The sequence below is a fragment of the Tachyglossus aculeatus genome, chromosome 5, assembly GCF_015852505.1.
Source record: "Tachyglossus aculeatus isolate mTacAcu1 chromosome 5, mTacAcu1.pri, whole genome shotgun sequence".
NCBI classification, from domain to species: domain Eukaryota; kingdom Metazoa; phylum Chordata; class Mammalia; order Monotremata; family Tachyglossidae; genus Tachyglossus; species Tachyglossus aculeatus.
The window spans coordinates 35,045,324-35,072,393 of record NC_052070.1 but is presented as its reverse complement, the minus strand read 5'-3'; the positions used below and the strand labels follow the sequence as shown (position 1 = coordinate 35,072,393).

General features: G+C 44.0%; 1 protein-coding gene across 1 annotated transcript in view; it reads left to right on the top strand.

Annotated features, from left to right (window-relative positions):
* CCDC30 (coiled-coil domain containing 30) overlaps window positions 1-27,070 on the top strand; it is a 145,734-nt gene that overhangs the window by 1,543 nt on the left and 117,121 nt on the right. The window contains exons 3-7 of the mRNA XM_038746187.1: window positions 2,469-2,651; window positions 3,615-3,735; window positions 10,013-10,200; window positions 12,363-12,516; window positions 23,105-23,176. Coding sequence (XP_038602115.1) covers window positions 2,469-2,651; window positions 3,615-3,735; window positions 10,013-10,200; window positions 12,363-12,516; window positions 23,105-23,176 — 718 coding nt within the window. The remainder of the gene's footprint in view (window positions 1-2,468; window positions 2,652-3,614; window positions 3,736-10,012; window positions 10,201-12,362; window positions 12,517-23,104; window positions 23,177-27,070) is intronic.

The following is a 27,070-nucleotide window of genomic DNA, read 5'->3' as shown; positions in this document are numbered from 1 at the left end:
TGTACAAACATATATACATATATCCAGGTGCTGTGGGGAAGGGAAGGAGGTAAGATGGGGGGAATGGAGAGGGGGACGAGGGGGAGAGGAAGGAAGGGGCTCAGTCTGGGAAGGCCTCCTGGAGGAGGTGAGCTCTCATCAGGGCCTTGAGAATCTGGAATCTGTTCATTGAATCTGATAGAGAAGCAGCACGGCTTAGTGGTTAGAGCCCAGGCTTGGGAGTCAGAAGCCCCCAGGGTTCGAATCCCGGCTCCACCACTTGTCTGCTGTGTGACTTTGTGCAAGTCCCTTCACTTCTCTGTGCCTCAGTTACCTCACCTGTAAAATGGGGATGATGACCATGAGGCCCCTGTGGGACATGGACTGTGTCCAACCTCATTAGCTTTGTTCTGATGACTTGACACCTGTCCACATGTTTTGTTGTCTGTCTCCCCCTTCTAATAATAATAATGATGGCATTTTTTAAGCGCTTACTATGTGCAAAGCACTGTTCTAAGCGCTGGGGAGGTTACAAGGTGATCAGGTTGACCCACGGGGGGCTCACAGTTTTAAATCCCCATTTTACAGATGAGGTAACTGAGGCCCAGAGAAGGGAAGTGACTTGCCCAAAGTCACCAAGGTGACAGTTGGCGGAGCCGGGATTTGAACCCATGACCTCTGACTCCAAAGCCCAGGCTCTTTCCACTGAGCCACGCTGCTTCTCCACTAGACTGTGAGCCCGTTGTTGGGTAGGGACCGTCTCTAGATGTTGCCAACTTGTACTTCCCAAGCGCTTAGTACAGTGCTCTGCACACAGTAAGCACTCAATAAATACGATTGATTGATTGTACTTCCCAAGCGCTTAGTACAGTGCTCTGCACACAGTAAGCGCTCAATAAATACGGTTGAATGAATGAATGATCTACCCCAGCGTTCAGAGGAGTGTCCGGCTCATAGTAAGTGCTTGACAAATACCATAAAAATACATATTAAAATGATAGAGAGCATCAGTAACTCCCTCCTAAATGGGCTCGACTCGAGTCCTAAGTCATGTTGACTGAAACCTTTGTCCTCTGGCATTAAAAAATCAAATCTTATTTCTTTAATAATCGAATCGCTTTGGAATTTTTCTAATCTGTTTGCCGCACTTATCAATTAAGGAAATATGAGATACAAATCATCTAGCTGTGAGCCCACTGCTGGGTAGGGACCGTCTCTATGTGTTGCCAACTTGTACTTCCCAAGCGCTTAGTACAGTGCTCTGCACACAGTAAGCGCTCAATAAATACGATTGAATGAATGAATGAATCTAGCCTTTCTAGCTTGTCAGAATGAAATGAATTATTGAAAAGTACCACGAGCCGAACTGCTATTTAGACTTTCTACCTCTGGAACAGGGGGAGGATTGAAGTGAATTTTCTCCCTTTTTCTCTGTTGCTGTTTTGTACAGGACCAGCTATAATTTCTGTGATACTCCCTGAGGAAAAAATGGGGTGCTCTAACAGCCTGTTGTTGGGTAGGGACCGTCTCTATATGTTGCCGACTTGTAATAATAGTAATAATGATGGCATTTATTAAGCACTTACTATGTGCAAAGCACTGTTCTAAGCGCTGGGGAGATTACAGGGTGATCAGGTTGTCCCACGGGGGGCTCACAGTCTTCATCCCCATTTTACAGATGAGGTCACTGAGGCCCAGAGAAGTTGAGTGACTTGCCCAAAGTCACCCAGCTGACAGTTGGCAGAGGCGGGATTTGAACCCATGACCTCTGACTCCAAAGCCCGGGCTCTTTCCACTGAGCCACGCTGCTTGGAGGTAAAAGGAAATGCAAGATGGCAGATGAGGGATGAGAGGTCTAGATGATCGAGGTAGATTTGGGAGTCATCCACATAAATAATAATAATAAATAATAATGATAGCATTTATTAAGCGCGTACTATATGCAAAGCACTGTTCTAAGCGCTGGGGAGGTTACAGGGTGATCACGTTGCCCCACGGGGGGCTCACAGTCTTAATCCCCATTTTGCAGATGAGGTACCTGAGGCGCAGAGAAGTGAAGTGACTTGCCCAAAGTCACACAGCTGACAAGTGGCGGAGCCGGGATTTGAACCCATGACCTCTGACTCCAAAGCCCGGGCTCTTTCCACTGAGCCACGCACATGAAAGTAGTAGTCGAAGCCGTGGAAGTGAATGAGCTGATATTTTCTTATTAGACACCTGTGTCGTGTGGAAGAGGGGGGATGTTCCCTTTGAAGTTATTATAACTGATTAGCACGAGAAAAAAGGCATATTAGTACATTAGGAAATGGTGTTTATTAATGAGGTGTGACTTATACAGTAAGCAATATTTAGGAAAATTATAAAACACTCGTGGAAGGTCTTAATTTAGTGTTACAGCCATAAAGCAATTTTTGTAATTCTGAATCCCTTGAGATTGTCCTAGGATTCCTGCTTATTTCTGTTATTGATTGATTTCATCTTTTATTCAGGAAAAAGTTCAGTTGGAGGATGTACTTCACCATCTCAGGAAAGAAGGAATTGACCCGCATGCTACGGCAGAAGAACAACTTTGTTACGTCTGGTGCTTATTCCAGCACAGTGAAGGCAGGTTAAGATCTGCTTCCCAAGATTTAGAAGATCTTAAAGTAAAACAAGCAGAAGAGATGAAAGAAGTAAGAGCACAGAAATCTCCCTAAGGCATCTTTCATTTCCCTTTTATCTTTTCAATTGCCTTAATTCAGTGGTCTTCATAAAAATGGAGGATTCCAAAGACATATGAAGCACTTAGGCTTTTCAGGTACTCTCATCTTTTCAGTCACTAAATCTCACCATGGTGAATTTCAGTTGAGTTATTTCAGCTGAGGGTGTCCCACATCTACCATGAAGCAACGGAAAATGATTCCTTTTTAAAGTGATTAAAGGTTTCCAGAGGTTTCGCATTGATGGATTCCAGAAAATATTTTTTTAAAGACTTTTTTCCAATGAGTTCGAACACTGCAAGGCCAAGGTAACGACAAGCAGTCAGTCAGTCGTATTTATTGAGCGCTTACTGGGTGCAAAGCAGTGTTCTAAGCTCTTGGGAGACTACAACATAACAGAGTTGGTAAATACGTTCCCTGCCCACAAGGAGCTTAAAGTTTAGAGTGGGAGGCAAGCATTAAAATCAATTATGGATCTGTGGTAAGTACTGGGGTAGATACAAGATAATCAATCAAGTTGATCACCTTGTACTTTTGTTTGCTCTGTAGTATAGCCACAGAATTACACTGTCTTAACCATCATCATCATCATCATCAATCGTATTTATTGAGCGCTTACTATGTGCAGAGCACCGTACTAAGCGCTTGGGAAGTACAGATTGGCAACATATAGAGACAGTCCCTACCCAACAGTGGGCTCACAGTCTAAAAGGGGAAGACAGAGAACAAAACCAAACATACTAACAAATAAAATAAATAGAATAGATATGTACAAGTAAATTAAATAAATAAATAAAGTAATAAATATGTACAAACATATATACATATATACAGGTGAAACAGGTTAACCGAAACCTATTGGGGTGGCCAATTTCTTTTTGTACCAGAAATGTTCCAAAAGCCTGCTTGAGGAGAGAAATTTTCTTTTATTTGTAGGTAGAAAACTATGTGACGCATATTCGTAACCTAACGGAAGAACGAGAAGCTCTCACAACTGATTTTGGAAAGGAAAACGCGCAGCTCAAACTTGAAGTTCAAGGACTGCAGCTCCAACGAGGTAGTTTCCATCTTTTCCTCAGTGATTTTCCGCCAATCAGTGGTATTTATTATATTATTATTATTATTTATTATTGTAATCAATCTTTTCAGCCAATCAGTGGTATTTATTGAGTGCTTACTGTGTGCTGAGCACAGTACTAAGCGCTTGGGAGAGTACGGTATAGCAGAGTTGGTAGACACATTCCCTGCCCACAAGGAGCTTGCAGTTTAGAGGGGGAGACCGACATCAATGCAAATAAATAAATTACGGATATGTACGTAAGTGCTGAGGGGTGGAGGGAAGGGTGAATAAAACATGCACATCCAATTTTATGCTCTTAACACAAAATACTGAGTATAAATACACCGACACGTAGAGGTTATCTAAAGTTTCCTTAATGAAAACCGCTAATGGTTACTGAGATTAGTCTGCAATCCCCTGTGGAATTCTTAACGACAAAAACTTCCTCGTTTAATTATGCATTAATGACAGGGGAACAGTCTGGCTAAATTAATCAATCATATTTAGTGAGCGCTTACTGTGTGCAGAGCACTGTACTAAGCGCTTGGGAAGTCCAAGTTGGCAACATATAGAGACAGTCCCTACCCAACAGTCTAGAAGAAATTAAATTTCTAAGTTTAAAATTGGCTAAAGTCGACTTGGTTCCCATTTCCCAACTGAAGGTTTTATTATTAATATAGTTTGCCGCATTTGAAGTAGAAGCAATGCATTCTACCCATCTGACCTTAGTTTATAATTTAGAAATGTCGATTTAGAACAAGGGGAGGTGTCCAAGTGGAAAGCACCGCGTTCTTTCCATTGACTGAACACAGAATGCCGAGTGGAAACATGGAATCGATTCGCCCTCGGGCTTCGGCTAAGGTTAAAGAGTCGTTGATTTCATTAGTAAGGTCGCAGTGGGCAGGACCTATTTTTGGAATTATTTTTTCAAGTGGAAAATTCCTTTGGTTACCTGAATTTCAGTGGGGCAAATCTAGCCCTCGTTTCTAAACCCGTTTCTGCAGGGAGTGCGCCATGAAAATGGGCCAAGTCAGTCAATCGGTGGTATTTGTTGGGTGATTTCTTTATTCAGAGTATTGTCCTAAATGGTTCTAATCAGAGAATCAATCAATCAGTCGTATTTATTGAGTGCTTACTGTGTGCAGAGCACTGTACTAAGCGCTGGGGAAGTACAAGTTGGCAAGCAGCGTGGCTCAGTGGGAAGAGCCCAGGCTTTGGAGTCAGGGGTCATGGGTTTGAATCCTGGCACTGCCACTTCATAATAATAATGGCATTTATTAAGCACTTACTATGTGCAAAGCACTGTTCTAAGCGCTGGGGAGGTTACAATCAATCAATCGTATTTATTGAGCGCTTACTGTGTGCAGAGCACTGTACTAAGCGCTTGGGAAGTACAAGTTGGCAACATATAGAGACAGTCCCTACCCAACAGTGGGCTTACAGTCTAGAAGGGGGAGACAGAGAACAAAACCAAACATATTAACAAAATAAATACAATAGATAAGTACAAGCAAAATCAATAAATAAATGAGATTGTCCCACATGGGGCTCACAGTCTCAATCCCCGTTTTACAGATGAGGGAACTGAGGCACAGAGAAGTGAAGTGACATGCCCAAAGTCACACAGCTGACAATTGGCAGAGCCAGGGTTTGAACCCATGACCTCTGACTCCAAAACCCGTGCTCTTTCCACTGAGCCACGCTGCTTATTGTACTCCCCCAAGCGCTTCGACTGACTAAAATGGAGATAACATACCGCTCTGTAGACCGTGAACCCCATGTGGGATAGCAAATCAATCAATCAATCAATCAATCGTATTTATTGAGCGCTTACTGTGTGCAGAGCACTGGACTAAGAGCTTGGGAAGTACAAGTTGGCAACATATTCATTCGTTCAGTCGTACTTATTGAGCGCTTACTGTGTGCAGAGCACTGTACTAAGCGCTTGGGAAGTCCAAGCTGGCAACATCTAGAGACGGTCCCTACCCAACAGTGGGCTCACAGTCTAGAAGGGGGAGGCAGAGAACAAAACAAAACATATTAACAAAATAAAATAAATAGAATAAATATATACAAATAAAATAGAGTAATATTTGAAGACTATTTGAATAATATTTGTAATATTCTTATTATTACGCAGTGGGCCCACAGTCTAGACGGGGGAGGCAGAGAACAAAACGAAACGTATTAACAAAATAAAATAAATAGAATAAATATGTACAAATAAAATGAATAAATAAATAGCTAGAGTAATCAATAGCTAGAGTAATAAATAAATAAATAGAGTAAACTTAGCTGTGTGACTTTGGGCAAGTCATTTGGACAAGTCATTCCCTCATCTGTAAAATGGGGATGAAGACTGTGAGCCTGCCTTGGGACAACCTGATCTTCTTGTAACCTCCCCAGCGCTTAGAGCAGTGTTTTGCACATAGTAAGCGCTTAATAAATGCCATCATTATTATTATTATTATTAGTACCCTGGCATCAGTTTATCTGCCAGTTTATGATGGTATTCTCCTGCTGCCTTGGGAAGCTGTAAACTCTTTATGGGCAGGGGATGTGTCTTCTAATTCTGTTATATTTTACTCTCCCAAGCACATAGTAAGCAGCCCTCAGTGAATACCATCGATGATGACGCAGCCTCCTTGGGCCAAATTGGGGTGTCCAGAGGGTGAGGGGAAGCAGGGAGAGACCCCAGTAGTCATTTTTGGGTAACGAGGGAGCGGGCGCCGGCTCCGGCCCCCTGAGGTAAGCGTTGTGATGGGAGGGGGTCATACTAATGATGATACCTGGTAATAATAATGATGGTTATGGTATTTGTTGATAATGATGGTATTTGTTAATGATAATGATGATGGTTATGGTATTTGTTAATAATGATGGTATTTGTTAATAATAACAAATATGTTGCCAATTTGTACTTCCCAAGCGCTTAGTACAGTGCTCTGCACATAGTAAGCGCTCAATAAATGCGATTGATGATGATGATGATGATAGGCATCAGAATGAACAGGGGGTACAATAGCAGGGCCAAAGATGCAGAGTTACAAAGCTCAAAACACAGAGTTTTTCACCAATATCGGGGCCACGGTTGCAAAGTCACAAAGCTCCAACCCCAGGTAACCAAAATAGAATGATAAAACTTGGCTTTTTGTCATTCTCCTCTTGGTTTTAGTGAAAGAGGAACTAGATCCTCTGTAGGCTGGAAGGCCCTCATGAACAGGGCCCGCATCTACCAACTCTATCTCAAGTTTTTCGCATTTTTAGTTATTTTTTATCTATTTTATGGTATTTAAGCGCTTGCTGTGTGTCAAGTACCGTTCTAAGTGTTGGAGCACATACAACATAATCACGCCAGATACAGTCCCTATCCCACATGGAGCACATACAACATAGTCAGATACAGTCCCTGTCCCACATGGGGCTCACTGTCCAAGTAGGATGGAGAACGGCTATTGAGTCCCCATTTTGCAGCTGAGGAAACTGAGGCACAGAGGAGTGAAGTGACTCGCCTTCACACAGCAGAAAAGTGGAGGGGTCAGGATTAGAATCCAGGTCCCCTGGCTCTCAGGCCCGGGCTCTTTCCATTACGCCACGCTGCTTCCCACAGTGTGCAGCTTAGTACAGTGCTCTGCCACAGAAGGGCTCAATAAACCCAATAATTGATTGATTGATCGATCCAATTATGTCATTAAGAAATGGGAAGATTTGGTGGCCCTTTCTTTAAAAGCAAGATTTGGTATTGCCCAATGCTGACCTTATCATCGACTCCTCAACTGTTCGGACATTGTGTAAATGATCAATTTGTCATATAATTTTGGTTTCTTTTCCATAACCTTGCTTTCTTTTATTTAACCTTCTATCGAGAAGCAGCAGGGCCTAGTGGAAGGAGCCCTGCCTGGCCTAGGAGTCGAGGACCTGGGTTTTAATTCTGGCTCTGTCTGCCGAGTTACCTTGAACCGATCACTTAACTTCTCTGGGCCTCAGTCCTCCTCATCTGAAAAATGGGGATTCAGCACTTGTTCTCTGTCCTACTTGGGTAGGGATCCCTTCTTCCAATTCTGTTGTATCATGCTTTCCCAAGCACTTAAGCAGCTTTCCCAAGCAGAGAAGCAGCGTGGCTCAGTGGGAAGAGCACGGACTTTGGAGTCAGAGGTCATGGGTTCGAATCCTGGCCCTGCCACTTGTTAGCTGTGTGACTTTGGGCAAGTCACTTAACTTCTCTGGGCCTCAGCTGCCTTACCTGTAAAATGGAGATGAAGACTGTGAGCCCCCTGTGGGACCTGATCGCCTTGTATACCCCCAGCGCTTAGAACAGTGCCTTGCACATAGGAAGCGCTTAATAAATGCCATTTAAAAAAAAAACAACTTAATACAGGGGTGTGCATTCAGTAGGTGCTCAATAAATACCACCGATAGACTGAAATGGTAATGGCACAACTCCTGTTTCCCCACTCAGACTTTGGTTAAAAAGGCCTTAGAGTGTTTCTCGTATCTCGGGAATCCTGTAATTTGGGGATTGCCACAGCTTTGTCCCCCGTATTCCTCTCCTTTTACCTCTTAATTTGATCTTTTCCTCTCTACTCCTACTGCAGAATTTCTCCAGGTTTTGGTCATCTCACTTGACTACCACCACCTTCTTGTCATTTTCCCATTCCTAGCCTCTGGGCCATCCAGTCAGTTCAGAATTATTTTTATCATCTGTTTTCACCCGATCCATAAACCTTGTCATCGATCTCTGGCTTTAGCTTCAGGCCAGAGGTTCATTCCATTGAAAAGAAACCTCAAGATTTTGCTCAGAGTGCTAAATCCCATTTAATTTTCCATACATTTTCGTATGTTCACGAACCACTAATTCTTCATCACCACCATCATCAGTGGCATTTACTGAGCGCTCACTATGTGCAGGGCACTGAACTAAGTCTGGGGGAGACTACAGTGCAACAGAATTGGCAGGCACAGTCCCTTCCCACAACGTGGTTACAGTCCAAGAGAATGGTATAAAATAAAACTAGTTAGAGTTCCTGGTGGATATTTTCAAACTCAGTATTAATGGCATTGCCTTTAGGACATATAGAGCACATTTTTAGCCCAATTTAGTCATCTCATTGGTTAAGAAAGATAGGAAACCAGCCGGAGATCGCTGTTTATCAGTAGGAAGAAGAACAATATCCGGGCCATGCCCGATTGCATAGCAGTGTTTCAGTAATAATGGATCTGTTAAAAAAAAAAAAATGCCAGACCTTTTCCCAAGCTGCTAAACTACTATCATCTAGTTGCATAATTTTGAGTCCATCTGCATAATGGCTCACAAATTCTATATTTGTGAAATGAGGTAAAATTTATTAGTGCCCTGATTACAGCATGTAAAATAATCAACGGTGTTGATCGAGTGCTTTCAGACTGCTTTTAGCTTTTAGACTGTGAGCCCACTGTTGGGTAGGGACTGTCTCTATATCTTGCCAATTTGTACTTCCCAAGCGCTTAGTACAGTGCTCTGCACATAGTAAGCGCTCAATAAATACGATTGATGATGGTGATGATGAGTGCTTACTCTCCAGACTGTGATCTCATTGTGGGCAGGAATGTGTCAGTTTCTTGTTATATTGTACTCTCCCAAGCGCTTTATTCAGTGCTTTGCTCACAGTAATAATAATAATAATAATGGCATTTGTTAAGCGCTTACTATGTGCAAAGCACTGTTCTAAGCGCTGGGGGGATACAAGGTGATCAGGTTGCCCCAGGTGGGGCTCACAGTCTTCATCCCCATTTTACAGATGAGGTAACTGAGGCATAGAGAAGTTAAGTGGCTTGCCCAAGGTCATCAATCGTATTTATTGAGCGCTTACTATGTGCAGAGCACTGTACTAAGCGCTTGGAAGCGCTTGCAAGGTCACACAGTAAGCGCTCAATAATACTACTACTAATAATAATGCTATTGATTAAGCGCTTACTATGTGCAAAGCACTGTTCCATGCGCTGGAGCACTGTTCTGAGCACTTGAATGAATGAACCTCTACAGAATGCCCGCTCTTTCAGTTCAAATTTTACAAATATTTGCATTTTTAATCTAGCAGAGTGAGAGAAAAAGATTGGGAGGGGAGCGATAGTTTTGTTTTGATTTCTCACCTTTTACTGTGATTTTCTAATGAAGGATCTCACGTACTAACAAGCCCGGTAACAGGCGTCGATCAAGTTATTCTGAAATGTTCGTAGGCCCTTATTTATGTGGCGGTTTGGTCCGGGTCTCTGTTTCTGCTGTTTCCCCCTGCAGAAGCCCAGCGAAAGGAGGTTGAGGAAATGTTGGATCAAGAGGGTTTACCTGAAATAGCTCATAGCAGCCACAGCGAGCAGATCGCGTATTTACTGGTAGAAAGAACTACACTCTTGGAGAAATTGGCAGATCCGAAGTTGGAATCCTCCAGTTACGAGGGCAGTGGCTTCCCGGAAGTTCATCATCAGGTATTTAAAGCTTTCCCCCATTTTCGTTTTTTTTTAATGGTATTTGTTCAGCGCTCGCTTTGTTCCAGGTACTGTACTAAGCGCTGGGGTAGATCCAAACAAATCAGGTTGGGCCCAATCCATGTCCCACTGTTGAGTAGGGACCGTCTCTATATGTTGCCACCTTGTACTTCCCAAGCGCTTAGTCCAGTGCTCTGCACACAGCAAGCGCTCAATAAATACGATTGAATGAATGAATGAATCCTCATTTTCAGATGAGGTAACTTAGGCACAGAAAAGTTAAGTGACTTGCCCAGGGTCACACAAGCAGACAAGTGGAGTACCAGTTATTTCCGTCTTAGCTTTTTGTTGTCTTCACACATTACTGCCCATCTTACACACTTCACTTCTCCCAAACTAATAATAATAATAATGACGATGATGGCATCTGTTAAGTGCTTACTATGTGCAAAGCACTGTTCTAAGCGCCGGGGGAGGATGCAGGGTGATCAGGTTGTCCCAGGTGGGGCTCACAGTCTTCACCCCCATTTTACAGATGAGGGAACTGAGGCTCTGAGAAGTTAAGTGACTTGCCCAAGGTCACACAGCTGACATGTGGCAGAGCTGGGATTCGAACCCATGACCTCTGACTCCAAAGCCCGGGCTCTTCCCACTGAGCCACGCTGCTTCATGCTAGCCTTCTAATTCTTACCTAATAATAATTGTGGTGTTTTGTTAAGCACGTGCTAAGTGCTAAATACTGTACTAAGGCAAGCTAATCAGGTGTGACCCAAGTCCCTGTCCCACGTGGGGCTCACAGTCTAAGTAGGAGGGAGGACTGATACCGAATCCACTCCTCCCTCACCTCCCTTCTGTCCTTCTCCAGCCCATCCCGCACCCTCCACTCCTCTGCCGCCGCTCACCTCCTCACCGGGCCCTGTTCTCGCCCGTCCCGCCATCGACCCCCGGCCCACGTCCTCCCCCGGGCCTGGAATGCCCCCAATCCCTCTGCCCCTCCACCAAGCTAGCTCTCTTCCTCCCTTCGAGGCCCTACTGAGAGCTCACCTCCTCCAGGAGGCCTTCCCACACTGAGCCTCTTCCTTCCTCTCCCCCTCCTCCCCCTCTCCATCCCCCCATCTTACCTCCTTCCCTTCCCCACAGCACCTGTATATATGGATATATGTTTGTACATATTTATTACTCTATTTATTTTACTTGTACATATCTATTCTATTTATTTTGTTTTGTTAGTACGTTTGGTTTTGTTCTCTGTCTCCCCCTTTTAGACTGTGAGCCCACTGTTGGGTAGGGACTGTCTCTATATGTTGCCAACTTGTACTTCCCAAGCGCTTAGTCCAGTGCTCTGCACACAGTAAGCGCTCAATAAATACGATTGATTGATTAAAGGAGTAAAGTGATTTGCCCAAGGTCACAGCAGACAAGTGGCAGAGCCGGGATTAGAACCCATGGCCTTCTGACACCCAGGCTTGTGCTCTATCCACTTTGCCATGCTGCGTCTCATATGCTCGCCCACACTATTTATGTACATATCTTTAAATTATATGTTATAAATTATTCATTTATGGTAATGTCTGTCTCCCCTTCTAGACTGTAAGCTTGCTGTGGACAGGGAATGTGTCTGCCAAGTCTGTTGTATTTTCCCAAACATTTAGTTCACTGCTCTTCACATAGTAAGCGCTTGATAAATAATAATGATAATGGCATTTATTAAGCGCTTACTATGTGCAAAGCACTGTTCTAAGCGCTGGGGAGGTTACAAGGTGATCAGGTTGTCATCATCATCATCATCAATTGTATTTATTGAGCGCTTACTATGTGCAGAGCACTGTACTAAGCGTTTGGGAAGTACAAATTGGCAACATATAGAGACAGTCCCTACCCAACAGTGGGCTCACAGTCTAAAAGGTTGTTCTGCGGGGGGCTCACAGTCTTAATCCCCATTTTAAAGATGAGGGAACTGAGGCACAGAGAAGTGAAGTGACTTGCCCAAAGTCACCCAGCTGACAATTGGCAGAGCCGGGGTTTGAACCCATGACTTCTGACTCCAAAGTTCGGGCTCTTTCCAGTGGGATAACTGGGATAAATCCCATTGATAAATCCCATTGATTATGATAAAAGTACAGTGAAATTTGGTTCTATTATTTGTTGTATTTGCGTTTTAGTGCCATCATGAAGAACTGGAAAAAGAGAAAGCTGTACGAAAATGCGTGGAGCGGGATGTGGAAGAAGCAGCTAGCAGATTGCGGATGGCTCATCAGGAGATTCGCAGATTGACTGACGAACTCGATTCAAAAAGAAAGGAGCAAACGAAACTGGGTAAATTTTGTTCTTAGATCCAAATGTCCTGGGCCAACTTCTGCCTACTGGCATGATATTTTCCTGTTTGAAAAATGAAAATTTTGACGAGTTTTAAAGTTATATCTCATAGTGCTTCAGTTGACAGTGCAGAACGTAATTCAGAAGAGCACCTTGAAGAGATACAAGGTTACACGTACTAACGGCAAACTAGGGGCCGATGTACCCCCCTGGAAGATTGTACGGGGATGCGTTCACACAAACACAGCAGAGCCGTGAAAAATGGCAAAGCACCCAGAGCCAAGAAAAGCAGGAAAGAGGTGTGCTACTGATTTGCCTGGACCGGTTCTTCTGTAGCTTATGGGACACTGATGAAATGCCACCGGTTTCAGTGATTCCATAGTAATTCCATAGTAATGGTAGTAGCGGTAGCATGGAATAGTGAATAGATCACGGGCCTGGGTCGGCCCCAATATCACGGCGTCGCTCAAATCTGCGCTTTCCTCTCCGTCCAAACTGCTGCCACATTAATATGATCTCTCATCCTCTCCTGCCTGGATTACTGCATCAGTCTCTTTGCTGATCTCCCAGCCTCCTGTCTCCCCCCTCAGTCAATCAATCAATCGTATGTATTGAGCGCTTACTATGTGCAGAGCACTGTACTAAGCGCTTGGGAAGTACAAATTGGCAACATATAGAGACAGTCCCTGCCCACAGCGGGCTCACGGTCTAGAAGCGGGGATATGAAAGGAGAGGGCATTGGCGGAGAGATAAATGAGATGGAGGTACAGCGCTGTGCACACGGTAAGCGCTCGATTAAATTCCCCTGGGATTTGAGGGCCCAGGTGCCCCACTCCTTAATCAGAGGACCTGGGTTCTAATCCGGGCTCTGCCACGTGCCCGCTGTGGGACCTTGGGCAAGTGTCCTTGTTTCTCTGGGCCTCGGTTCCCTCCCGTCAAATGGGAATACCCGTTCCCCTTCCTAGTTAGACTGTGTCCAACCTGACGATCTCGTATCTACCCCAACGTCCGGAACAGTGTCTGGCACAGAGTAAGCACTCACCAAATACCATCCCCTCCCCACAGCACCTGTATATATATATATATTTTGCCAACAAAATATATATATTTATGTTTCCAACTTGTACTTCCCAAGCGCTTAGCACAGTGCTGTGCACACAGTAAACGCTCAATAAATACGATTGATGATGATGATATATTTGTACAGATTTATTACCCTATTTATTTTACTTGTACATATTTACTATTTATTTTGCTAATGATGTGCATCTAGCTTTGTTTGTTCGGACGATTTTGACACCTGTCCACGTTTTGTTTTGTTGTCTGTCTCCCCCTTCTAGACTGTGAGCCCGTTCATTCATTCATTCATTCAGTCAGTCATATTTATTGAGCGCTTACTGTGTGCAGAGCACTGTACTAAGCGCTTGGGAAGTACAAGTTGGCAACATATAGAGACGGTCCCTACCCAACGGTGGGCTCACAGTCTAGAAGGAGGAGACAGACAACAAAACAAAACATATTAACAAAGTAAAACAAATAGAATAAACATGTACAAGTAAAATAAATAAATAAATAGAGTAATAAATGCATACAAACATATATACAGGTGCTGTGGGGAGGGAAAGGAGGTAAGGTGGGGGGGATGAGGGAGGAGAGGAAGGAGGGGGCTCAGTCTGGGAAGGCCTCCTGGAGGAGGTGAGCTCAGTAGGCCCGTTGTTGGGTAGGGACCGTCTCTATCTGTTGCCGACTTGTACTTCCCAAGGGCTTAGTCCAGTGCTGTACACACAGTAAGCGCTCAATAAATACGATTGAATGAATGCCCTGATCATTTTTCTACAGAAACATTCAGGGCATGTCAGTCCGCTCCTCAGGGAATTCCAGTGGCTGCCCGTCCACCTCCGTATCAAACAAAAATTCCTCACCGTTTGCTTTAAATCAATCGATCAATCAATCAATCGTGTTTATTGATCAATCAATCAATCGTATTTAAAGCACTCCTACCTCACCTCACTTCTCTTCCTTCTACTACCCAGCCCTCACGCTTAGCTCCTCTAGTGCCAATCTTCTTACTGGGCCTCCGTCTCGCCGCTGACCCCTCGCCCACATCCTGCCTCTAGCCTGGATCGCCCTTCCTCCTCTAATCTGACAGACAATTACTCTCCCCCCGCTTCAATGCCTTACTGAAGGCACATTCATTCATTCAATCGTATTTATTGAGCACTCACTGTGTGCAGAGCACTGTACTAAGCGCTTGGGAAGTCCAAGTTGGCAACATGTAGAGACAGTCCCTACCCAACAGTGGGCTCACCGTCTAGAAGGGGGAGACGGAGAACAAAACCAAACATACTAGCAAAATAAAATAAATAGAATGGATATGTACAAGTAAAATAAATAACTAAATAGAGTAATAAATATGTACAAACATATATACATATATACGGCACATGCTCTATCCAGGGGAATTGTGGAAATGGTATGTCCAATGTCCTATGTTTCTACTGATCCCTGTTTCTCTGATTGCCCTCTCCACTAATTGTAGAGTAGTTGTTTGACAATCCAGTTGTCATTCTTTCTCCTCACATGTCCCCTCCAGCTAATTGTAGAGTAGTTGCTTGACAATCCAGTTGTCATTCCTTCTCCTCACATGCCCCACCGAACAAAGGTTTGCCACAATGAGCATTGCTTCAAAGTGGCGACATGACTATGTCAGGTTCCTCGTAGATCCGAACAGTTAAATTCACTCATTCATCCATTCAATCGTATTTATTGAGCGCTTACTGTGGGCAGAGCACTGTCCTAAGCGCTTGGGAAGCCCAAGTTGGCAACATCTAGAGACGGTCCCCACCCAACAGTGGGCTCACAGTCTAGAAGGGGGAGACAGAGAACAAAACAAAACATATTAACAAAATAAAATAAATAGAATAAATATGTACAAATAGAGTAATAGAGTAAATCAATCGGTGGTATTCATTGAGTGCTTACTGTGTGCAAGACTGTGAGCCCACTATTGGGTAGGGACTGCATATGTTGCCAAATTGTACTTCCCAAGCGCTTAGTACAGTGCTCTGCACACAGTAAGCACTCAACAAATACTATTGATGATGCAGGACGCATAGATCCAGTCTTGCAAGAGGTAGCAACTTCTCTGTGATGAACCGAAATGGGGTAATCCCAAAAAGAGGGAACAGAAAAAGTGTTTCAAGGAAACAAAAACGGCAAAGTGGCGCAGAGGTGGACTTTAACGAGGCAGCAATACGATATACGATACTCAAGTGGGGAAGACTGTGTTGGAAGAAAGACGCTGGGAAAAGTGTGACTCCAAGAAGGAGCAAGGAGACATTTGGGAGGCTTGCGCACGCGGTAACTGATTTCTTTCTTCTTCAAATGCCATCGAGTAGTTTCCTTCCTCTCCCCCTCGCCCCCCTCTCCATCCCCCCATCTCACCTCCTTCCCTTCCCCACAGCACCTGTATATATGTATATATGTTTGTACATATTTATTACTCTATTTTACTTGTACATATCCATTCTATTTATTTTATTTTGTTAGTATGTTTGGTTTTATTCTCTGTCTCCCCCTTTTAGACTGTGAGCCCACTGCTGGGTAGGGACCGTCTCTATATGTTACCAACTTGGACTTCCCAAGCACTTAGTACAGTGCTCTGCACACAGTAAGCGCTCAATAAATACTATTGATGATGATCCATAGCAACTCTACGGACTCACCGCCTTCAAAACGTCCCATCTTCTGTCATCAAATCGTTCTAGTACGTTTTCCAAAGAGTTTTCCTGATAAAAACGCGGAAGTGGTTTACTCTTGCTTTCTTCCGTGCAGTAAAAGCTCGAGTCTCTGCTGTTGTCCGGGATCGACGTTTTGATCACTTGACTCTTTGACTCTTTCCCAGGCCGCTGCTGCCCAGCACAGACCAACTGACTTTGATGCTTTGGCTTAGACCTTTCCATTATGGGTAACCCTATAATAATAATAATAATAATGGCATTTATTAAGTGCTTACTATGTGCAAAGCATCGTTCTAAGCACTGAGGAGATTACAAGGTGATCAGTTTGGCCCACGGGGGGCTCACAGTCTTAATCCCCATTTTCCAGATGAGATAACTGAAGCACAGAGAAGTGAAGTGACTTGCCCACAGTCACCCAGCTGACAATTGGCGGAGCCGGGATTTGAACCCATGACCTCTGACTCCAAAGCCCGGGCCCTTTCCACTGAGCCACGCTGCTTCTTATAAGGCAGAGCTGGTAGCTTCATCAGCGTCCACAAACTCTCCTGCCAAGATAAGACGTGTGTTGCCAACTTGTACTTCCCAAGCGCTTAGTACAGTGCTCTGCACACAGTAAGCGCTCAATAAATACGATTGATTGATTGATTCATAGGAGAGAACTGATTTCCTAGGGAGATTTTTACCACTTTAATGAATGAGCTTGCTTACCCGCCATCCTCCATTAGAGAGGGGAGCCATTCTCCGGGGAAATCTTTGCTGATGCTCAAGTCCCAGCTGCTGGCTTTCTTCTTTCCTCTGGTGCAACTGGGAATAAGCTGCACGGAAAGTCAGAAGCTATCAGCCGGGAGATTCAGAGTGCAGCTAAGCAATCAGATATTCCCATGGTAGGGTGCTTAATTAATTGGGAGCAAAATGAACAGGTGGAGACGGTCCCTTCCCAACAACGGGCTCACAGTCTAGAAGGGGGAGACCGACGACAAAACAATAACATCAAAATAGATAGAGTTATAGATATGTGCACATAATTAAGAAAATTAATCATCATCAATCGTATTTATTGAGCGCTTACTGTGTGCAGAGCGCTTACTGTGTGTAGAATAATAAATATGTACAAATATACACTAGTGCCGTGGGGCGGACCATTCTAATTTGTTTTGTTGTCTGTCTCCCCCTTCTAGACTGTGGGCCCATTGTTGGGTGGGGACTGTCTCTGTTGTCGACTTGTACTTCCCAAGCGCTTAGTACAGTGCTCTGCACACAGTAAGCGCTCAGTAAAGGCGATTGAATCAATAAAGGTGATTGAATGAATGAATCCTCCATTAGAGAGGCGAGCCATTCTCGGGGGGGAATCTTTGCTGATGCTCAAGTCCCAGCTGCTGGCTTTCTTCTTTCCTCTGGTGCAATTGGGAATAAGCTGCACGGAAAGTCAAAAGCTATCGGCCGGGAGATTCAGAGTGCAGCTAAGCAATCAGATATTCCCATGGTAGGGTGCTTAATTAATTGGGAGCAAAATGAACAGGTGGAGACGGTCCCGTCCCAACAGCGGGCTCACAGTCTAGAAGGGGGAGACCGACGACAAAACAATAACATCAAAATAGATAGAGTTATAGATATGTGCACATAAGAAAATTAATCATCCTCAATCGTATTTATTGAGCGCGTACTGTGTGTAGAATAATAAATATGTACAAATATACACTAGTGCCGTGGGGCGGACCATTCTAATTTGTTTTGTTGTCTGTCTCCCCCTTCTAGACTGTGGGCCCACTGTTGGGTGGGGACTGTCTCTGTTGTCGACTTGTACTTCCCAAGCGCTTAGTACAGTGCTCTGCACACAGTAAGCGCTCAATAAAGGCGATTGAATGAATAAAGGTGATTGAATGAATGAATCCTCCATTAGAGAGGCGAGCCACTCTCGGGGGGGAATCTTTGCTGATGCTCAAGTCCCAGCTGCTGGCTTTCTTCTTTCCTCTGGTGTAATTGGGAATAAGCTGCACGGAAAGTCAAAAGCTATCGGCCGGGAGATTCAGAGTGCAGCTAAGCAATCAGATATTCCCATGGTAGGGTGCTTAATTAATTGGGAGCAAAATGAACAGGTGGAGACGGTCCCTTCCCAACAACGGGCTCACAGTCTAGAAGGGGGAGACCGACGACAAAACAATAACGTCAAAATAGATAGAGTTATAGATATGTGCACATAAGAAAATTAATCATCCTCAATCGTATTTATTGAGCGCGTACTGTGTGTAGAATAATAAATATGTACAAATATACACTAGTGCCGTGGGGCGGACCATTCTAATTTGTTTTGTTGTCTGTCTCCCCCTTCTAGACTGTGGGCCCACTGTTGGGTGGGGACTGTCTCTGTTGTCGACTTGTACTTCCCAAGCGCTTAGTACAGTGCTCTGCACACAGTAAGCGCTCAATAAAGGCGATTGAATGAATAAAGGTGATTGAATGAATGAATCCTCCATTAGAGAGGCGAGCCACTCTCGGGGGGGAATCTTTGCTGATGCTCAAGTCCCAGCTGCTGGCTTTCTTCTTTCCTCTGGTGTAATTGGGAATAAGCTGCACGGAAAGTCAAAAGCTATCGGCCGGGAGATTCAGAGTGCAGCTAAGCAATCAGATATTCCCATGGTAGGGTGCTTAATTAATTGGGAGCAAAATGAACAGGTGAAGACGGTCCCTTCCCAACAACGGGCTCACAGTCTAGAAGGGGGAGACCGACGACAAAACAATAACATCAAAATAGATAGAGTTATAGATATGTGCACATAAGAAAATTAATCATCCTCAATCGTATTTATTGAGCGCGTACTGTGTGTAGAATAATAAATATGTACAAATATACACTAGTGCCGTGGGGCGGACCATTCTAATTTGTTTTGTTGTCTGTCTCCCCCTTCTAGACTGTGGGCCCACTGTTGGGTGGGGACTGTCTCTGTTGTCGACTTGTACTTCCCAAGCGCTTAGTACAGTGCTCTGCACACCGTAAGCACTCAATAAAGGCGATTGAATGAATAAAGGTGATTGAATGAATGAATCCTCCATTAGAGAGGCGAGCCATTCTCGGGGGGGAATCTTTGCTGATGCTCAAGTCCCAGCTGCTGGCTTTCTTCTTTCCTCTGGTGCAATTGGGAATAAGCTGCACGGAAAGTCAAAAGCTATCGGCCGGGAGATTCAGAGTGCAGCTAAGCAATCAGATATTCCCTTGATTGTGTGCTTAATTAATTGGGAGCAACATTTGATGAGATTTCACACTAGAGGAATGCCATTCTCCTGGGTGAAGGCCGGTAATTCCCAGCCTTGCGTGCTGTAGCAGAGGAGAGGGAGCTGTTTAGAAAGTGCACACAGCGAAAATCAATTAGGGGAGGAGTCTCTCAGACAGTAATAATAATAATAATAAGGGCATTTATTAAGCGCTGACTATGTGCAAAGCACTGTTCTAAGCGCTGGGGAGGTTACAAAGTCAACAGGTTGTCCCATGGAGGGCTCACAGTCTTCAACCCCATTTTGCAGATGAGGGAACTGAGGCCCAGAGAAGTGAAGTTGACTTGCCCAAAGTCACCCAGCTGACAGGTGGCGGAGCCGGGATTTGAACCCGTGACCTCTGACTCCGAGGCCCCGGGCTCTTTCCACTGAGCCGCGCTGCTTCTCTGTGCTTCTCTAGAGTGGGAGCTTGTTGTGGGCAGGGAATGTGTTTGTATGTGCATTGTGGTATTTTAAAGCATTTCTTGCATTAGATTCAGAAAGTAGTTAATTACTTTTCTGCATGAAAATTTTCATGCATAGAATTTCATAAATTTCATAAATTTTCATTCCATAGAATGGAATTACAATGTAATAATGATGTGAGTTGAGCACTGTTCTGAGCACCTGGATAAATACAAGGTAATCAGATTGGACAGAGGTCGCTGGGTCATTTGGAGGAAGAACAGGTATTTAATCTCCATTGTACAGATGAGGAAACTGAGGCACAGGCCAGAGTTATGATTAGAACCCAGGTCTTCTGAGCGCTGAGACAGATTCAAAAGGACCGTCTCTATATGTTGCCAACTTGTACTTCCCAAGCGCTTAGTACAGCGCTCTGCACACAGTAAGCACTCAATAAATACAATCAATCAATCATATTGAGCGCTTACTATGTGCAGAGCACTGTACTAAGCGCTTGGGAAGTACAAGCTGGCAACATATAGAGACAGTCAATCAATCAATCAATCAATCGTATTTATTGAGCGCTTACTGTGTGCAGAGCACTGTACTAAGCGCTTGGGAAGTACAAGTTGGCAACATATAGAGGCGGTCCCTACCCAACAGTGGGCTCACATTCATTCCAGTCTACAATGGAATGAATGAATGAATGTTTGCTTACCGTTGTATGGTAGTTTCCTAAGCGTTTAGTACAGTACACAGTAAGCACTTACCAGATCATCAATCGTATTTATTGAGTGCTTACTGTGTGCAGAGCACTGTACTAAGTGCTTGGGAAGTACAAGTTGGCAACATATAGAGGCAGTCCCTACCCAACAGTGGGCTTGTGGCTCAGTGGAAAGAGCCTGGGCTTTGGAGTCAGAGGTCAGGGGTTCAAATCCCGGCTCCGCCAGCTGTCAGCTGTGTGACTTTGGGCAAGTCACTTCACTTCTCTGGGCCTTGGTTACCTCATCTGTAAAATGGGGATTAATACTGTGAGCCACCGTGGGACAACCTGATGACCTTGTAACTTCCCCAGCGCTTAGAACGGTGCTTTGCACATAGTAAGCGCTTAATAAATATTATTATTATTATTATTAAAAGGGGGAGACAGAGAACAAAACCAAACATACTAACAAAATAAAATAAATAGAATAGATATGTACAAGTAAAATAAATAAATAAATAGAGTAATAAATATGTACAAACATATATACAGGTGCATGTATAGGCATGTACAGGTACATATATATACATGTATACAGGTATCTGTATACATATAGACAGATATGACTAAATGGATGAATTTGAAAGTCTGGCCAGCTGGAAGGTTAAGAATACTATTTTTCTAGCAGTGACATTTGCCCTCCAAAACCAGCACCAATTAGTCCTTCCATCGGTGGTATTTCTTGAACACAGAGCACTGAACTAAGCGATTGGGAGAGTACAATAAAACAGAGCCGGTAGACAATTGAAGCTCTGGCTCCGATTAATAACGAGAGCATTTGACAAGCTCTTTCCTTTCCTGTATTTCGGACGTTCATTTATTCATTCAGTCGTATTTATTGAGCACTTACTGTGTGCAGAGCACTGGACTAAGCGCTTGGGAAGTCCAAGTTGGCAGCATATAGAGACGGTCCCTACCCGACAGCGGGCTCACAGTCTAGAAGCGGGACATCTCTGTTGAGTTGGTGAGGGTTTTTTTTAATGGCATTTATTAAGCGCTTACTATGTGCAAAGCACTGTTCTAAGCGCCGGTGAGATTACAGGGTGATCAGGTTGTCCCCGTGGGGCTCACAGTCAATCCCCATTTTACAGATGAGGTAACTGAGGCACGGAGAAGTGAAGTGACTTGCCCAAGCTCACGCAGCTGACAATTAGTGGAGGCGGGACACGAACCCAGGACCTCGGACTCCAAAGCCCGGGCTCATTCCACTGAGCCGCGCCGCTTCTCTGTTCAGCCTGATTCGTCCGGGCTTCCACGCAGGGTGGGAATTTCGCTTTGGGGTGAATTGGGAAAGCTCGTCGTGTGCAGGGAACGCGCCCCTAACTCCGAGAAGCAGCATCGCCTCGTGGATCGAGCACGGGCCTGAGAGTCGGAAGGAGCTGAGTTCCAATCCCAGCTTGAATGCCCTCCCTCTGCCCATCCGCCAAGCTAGCTCTCTTCCTCCCTTCAAGGCCCTACTGAGAGCTCACCTCCTCCAGGAGGCCTTCCCACACTGAGCCCCTTCCTTCCTCTCCCCCTCGTCCCCCTCTCCACCCCCCCCATCTTACCTCCTTCCCTTCCCCACAGCACCTGTACATATGTATATATGTTTGTACATATTTATTACTCTATTTTACTTGTACATATCTATTCTATTTATTTTATTTTGTTAGTACGTTTGGTTTTGTTCTCTGTCTCCCCCTTTTAGACTGTGAGCCCACTGTTGGGTAGGGACTGTCTCTAGATGTTGCCAATTTGTACTTCCCAAGCGCTTAGTACAGTGCTCTGCACATAGTAAGCGCTCAATAAATGCGATTGATGATGATGATGATGCCTGCGACCTTGGGCAACTCACTTTACTTCTCTGCGCCTCAGTGACCTCATCTGTAAAATGGGGATGAAGACGGTGAGCCCCCCCGTGGGACAACCTGATCACCTTGTAACCTCCCCGGCTCTCAGAACAGTGCCTGGCACATAGTAAGCGCTTAATAAATACCTGGGGCTCTGGGGGCCTTGTCTGAGACGGGCCGGCTTCGGGCCCCCAGGGCCCGAATAATGACCTAATAATAATGATGATGATGATGATGATGATATGTTGCCAACTTGTACTTCCCAAGCGCTTAGTACAGTGCTCTGCACACAGGAAGCGCTCAATAAATACAATTGATTAATGATTAATGATTAATATATTTATTATGATAATTTTGTGGCATGCAATGTTTGCCGAATCTTATTCTCTCCTTTTTAATGCTAGGACTTATCTATAGTAACGCTAGTCACCTTCAGTATTTAAATATTATGATTTAGCATCTTTTTGGCATTTCACCTCAGATAATTAATGTATCTTCAGAGCATTTTAATTTCAGCGCAGAAAAGAATAAGACTGATAGCAAGAGATACGATTTGGTCGTTCAGTAAATACTTCGGGTACTTTATTTTCTCTTCCTTGTAGAGCTTGCTTTGGAGTCGGCCCAGCAGGAGATTCAGAAATTGGAAGAAAACATGAGTAAATTTAAAGATAGTGGTAAGTTGTTCCAGCTAATTAAAGGATTTTATTGCGACGAATTTAAATTCCAACCTAAATGGGTATGTTTGTTCTGATATTCATGTGACCCTTTCATTTAGGTCATCAGATCCCAACTGCCTTTGAGTTCCCTACCTAAATTCTAGGAAAGGAAAGAGTAATTATCCGGAGATGATTAGCGAGCCCGTGACTGGATTAACAACGTAAAGACAATCTCAGGATATTGCAAATAGACTCACCTTCAGAAAGCCTGTCAATCGATCAGTGGCTAGGTCTCCTGGGCCCAAATTTAATCTGTTATTAAATTTGTTATTAAACAAATATTTATTAAAATGTTCATTTATGGTAACATTTTAATATTTTAATATTAATTAATATTAATTTTAATCTGTTATTAAATCACATTTCCACAGACTCTGCATTCGTCTAATGCTTTAATGATAATGAACACGCCGTTTTGTTTTAAAATTCAGTACATAACTCAGCTTGATAAGACTAGTGTTAAGCTGAGTCCCAAGAGAGGTTGGTCAGTGTGTGACCCACAGGCATCAAGTTTATTGATGGTCTTTTGATTTTCAGTTATAAAATTTTTAAATAGTTTTTAAAATGTTTATTAGCTTTACCATGGCATTTCCTCCAGCACAGTGCCTCAACTTCTTTTCTGCAAGGGAATTGATCCTATCTGAGGAGACGGGCAACATATTCTTTTTTCCTTTGTTTTATACTTTAGTTCTCCTCAACCTTTTTCTTACAACAGGGATTTTCTTTTAAAAGACTATAAAGCGTCGCTCACGTACTCAACTGAGCTACAACTAGGGTATATATGTTTATATTTATATATGTCCTGTATATATGTATATATGTTTGTACATATTTATTACTCTATTTATTTATTTATTTAATATTTATTTATTATCACTTATTTATTTATTTAATATTTATTATTTACTTACTCACTCATTTATTTATTTATTTATTTGTTTTCCTTGTACATATCTATTCGATTTATTTTATTTTGTTAGTATGTTTGGTTTTGTTCCCTGTCTCCCCCTTTTAGACTGTGAGCCCACTGTTGGGTAGGGACTGTCTCTCTATGTTGCCAACTTGTACTTCCCAAGCGCTTAGTACAGTGCTCTGCACACAGTAAGCGCTCAATAAATACGATTGATTGATTGATTGATAGGGTAAGCTCCTTTCCATGCTGCCATGGATGACCAAGGAATCCTGTCTCATTCTTGTTGCCGTGTGTTCCTTGGAGCATGTTTTCATTCCAGTTGTATTAATTAAGCGCTTACTGCGTGCAGAGCACTGTACTAAGCACTTGGGAGAGTACAATGCCACAATAAATAGACAAATTCCCTGCCCACAATGAGCTTACACTTGTAGGGCACAAATTGCATTTGAAAAATATGCTTGAATTACTAACGGAAGAGTTGTATTTTCCAGAAAATTACAGTCCTCTCTTCCTCTAAAAACTCCCTAAAAAATCGTATTTGCTAACAATAATAATAATAATGATGGTATTTGTAAGCGCTTACTCTGTGCCAAGCACCTTCTAAGCGCTGGGGGAGATACAAGGTAATCAGGTTGTCCCACATGGGGCTCACAGCCTCAATTCCCATTTTGCAGATGAGGTAACTGAGGCACAGAGAAGTGAAGCGACTTGCCCAAGGTCACACAGCGGACAAGTGGCAGAGCCTGAATCAGAACCCAAGTCCTTCTCACTCCCAGGCCTGTGCTCTATCCACTCGGCAACAAGAAGCAACGCGGCTTAGTGGAAAGAGCACTGGCTTGGGAGTCAGAGGTCGTGGGTTCTAATCCCGGCTCCGCCACTTGTCAGCTGGGTGACTTTGGGCAAGCCGCTTCACTTCTCTGTGCCTCAGTTGCGTCATCTGTAAAATGGGGATTAAGTCTGTGAGCTCCGTGTGGGACAACCCGATTACCTCGTGTTTACCCCAGTGGTTAGAACAGTGCTTGGCACATAGTAAGCGCTTAACAAATACTATCATTAGAGAAGCAGCGTGGCTTAGTGGAAAGAGCTCGGGCTTGGGAGTCAGAAGTTGTGCGTTCTAATCCCGGCTCCGCCACTTGTCAGCTGTGTGACTTTGGGCAAGTCACTTCACTTGTACCGACAGCGTGGCTCAGTGGAAAGAGCCCGGGCTTTGGAGTCAGAGGTCATGGGTTCGAGTCCCGGCTCCACCACACGTCTGCTGTGTGACCCTGGGCAAGTCACTTAACTTCTCTGAGCCTCAGTTACCTCATCTGTAAAATGGGGATTGACTGTGAGCCCCACGTGGGACAACCTGATCATGTTATATCCCCCCAGCGCTTAGAACAGTGCTTTGTACATAGTAAGCGCTTAACAAATGCCATCATTATGAGAAGCAGCGTGGCTCAGTGGAAAAGAGCCCGGGCTTTGGAGTCAGAGGTCATGGGTTCGAATCTCGGCTCCGCCACATGTCTACTGTGTGACCTTGGGCAAGTCACTTAACTTCTCTGAGCCTCAGTTACCTCATCTGTAAAATGGGGATTAAGACTGTGAGCCCCACGTGGGACAACCTGATCACCTTGTATCCCCCCAAGCGCTTAGAACAGTGCTCTGCACATAGTAAGTGCTTAACAAATGCCATTATTATTATTATTATTATTATTATTATTATTATTATTATTCTCTGGGCCTCAGTTACCTCACCTGTAAAATGAGGATTAAGACTGTGAGCCCCATGTGGGACAAGCTGATTACCTTGTATCTCCCCCAGCGCTTAGAACAGTGCTCCACACATAGTAAGTGCTTAACAAATGCCACTATTATTATTATTCTCTGTGCCTCAGTTTCCTCATCTGTAAAATGAGGATTAAGACTGTGAGCCCCATGTGGGACAACTTGATTACTTTGTATCTACCCCAGCACTTAGAACAGTGCTTGGCACATAGTAAATTCTTAACAAATGCCATTATTATTGTCATTCTCTGTGCCTCAGTTACCTCATCTGTAAAATGAGGATTGACTGTGAGCCCCATGTGAGACAACCTGATCACCTTGTATCTCCCCCAGTGCTTAGAACAGTGCTTCACACATAGTAAGTGCTTAACAAATGCCATTATTATTGTTATTCTCTGTGCCTCAGTGACCTCATCTGTAAAATGAGGATTAAGACTGTGAGCCCCATGTGGGACAACCTGATTATCTTGTATCTACCCCAGCGCTTAGAACAGTGCTTGGCACATAGTAAGTGCTTAACAAATACCGTCATCATCGTCATCATTCTCAGTTAAGCCCTTACTATGTTCCGGGCACTGTTCTAAGCGGGACCGTCTCTATATGTTGCCAGTTTGTACTTCCCAAGCGCTTAGTACAGTGCTCTGCAAACAGTAAGAGCTCAATAAATACGATTGAATGAACATGAGTTAATCAGGTTGGATCCAGTCCGGGTCCCACAGGGGGATCACAGTCTTAATCCCCATTTTACAGATGAGGGAACTGAGGCAAAGAGAATTGAAGTGATTTGCCCAAGGTCACACAGCAGACAAGTGGCAGAGTCGGGATTAGAACCCAGGTCTTCGGACTCCCAGGCCTGAGCTCTAACCACTAGGCCAAGCTGCTTCCCTCTTGTTAATATGTTTGGTTTTGTTGTCTGTCTCCCCCTTCTAAACTGGGAGCCCGCTATTGGGTAGGGACCGTCTCTAGATGTTGCCACCTTGCTCTTCCCAAGCGCTTAGTACAGTGCTCTGCACACAGTAAGCGCTCAAGAAATACGACTGAATGAATGAATGAATGGCATTGGCGGAATTAGAACCCACGACCTCAAGCCCAGGCTCTTCTAGACTGTGAGCCCGCTGTTGGGTAGGGACCATCTCTAGATGCTGCCACCTTGTACTTCCCAAGCGCTTAGT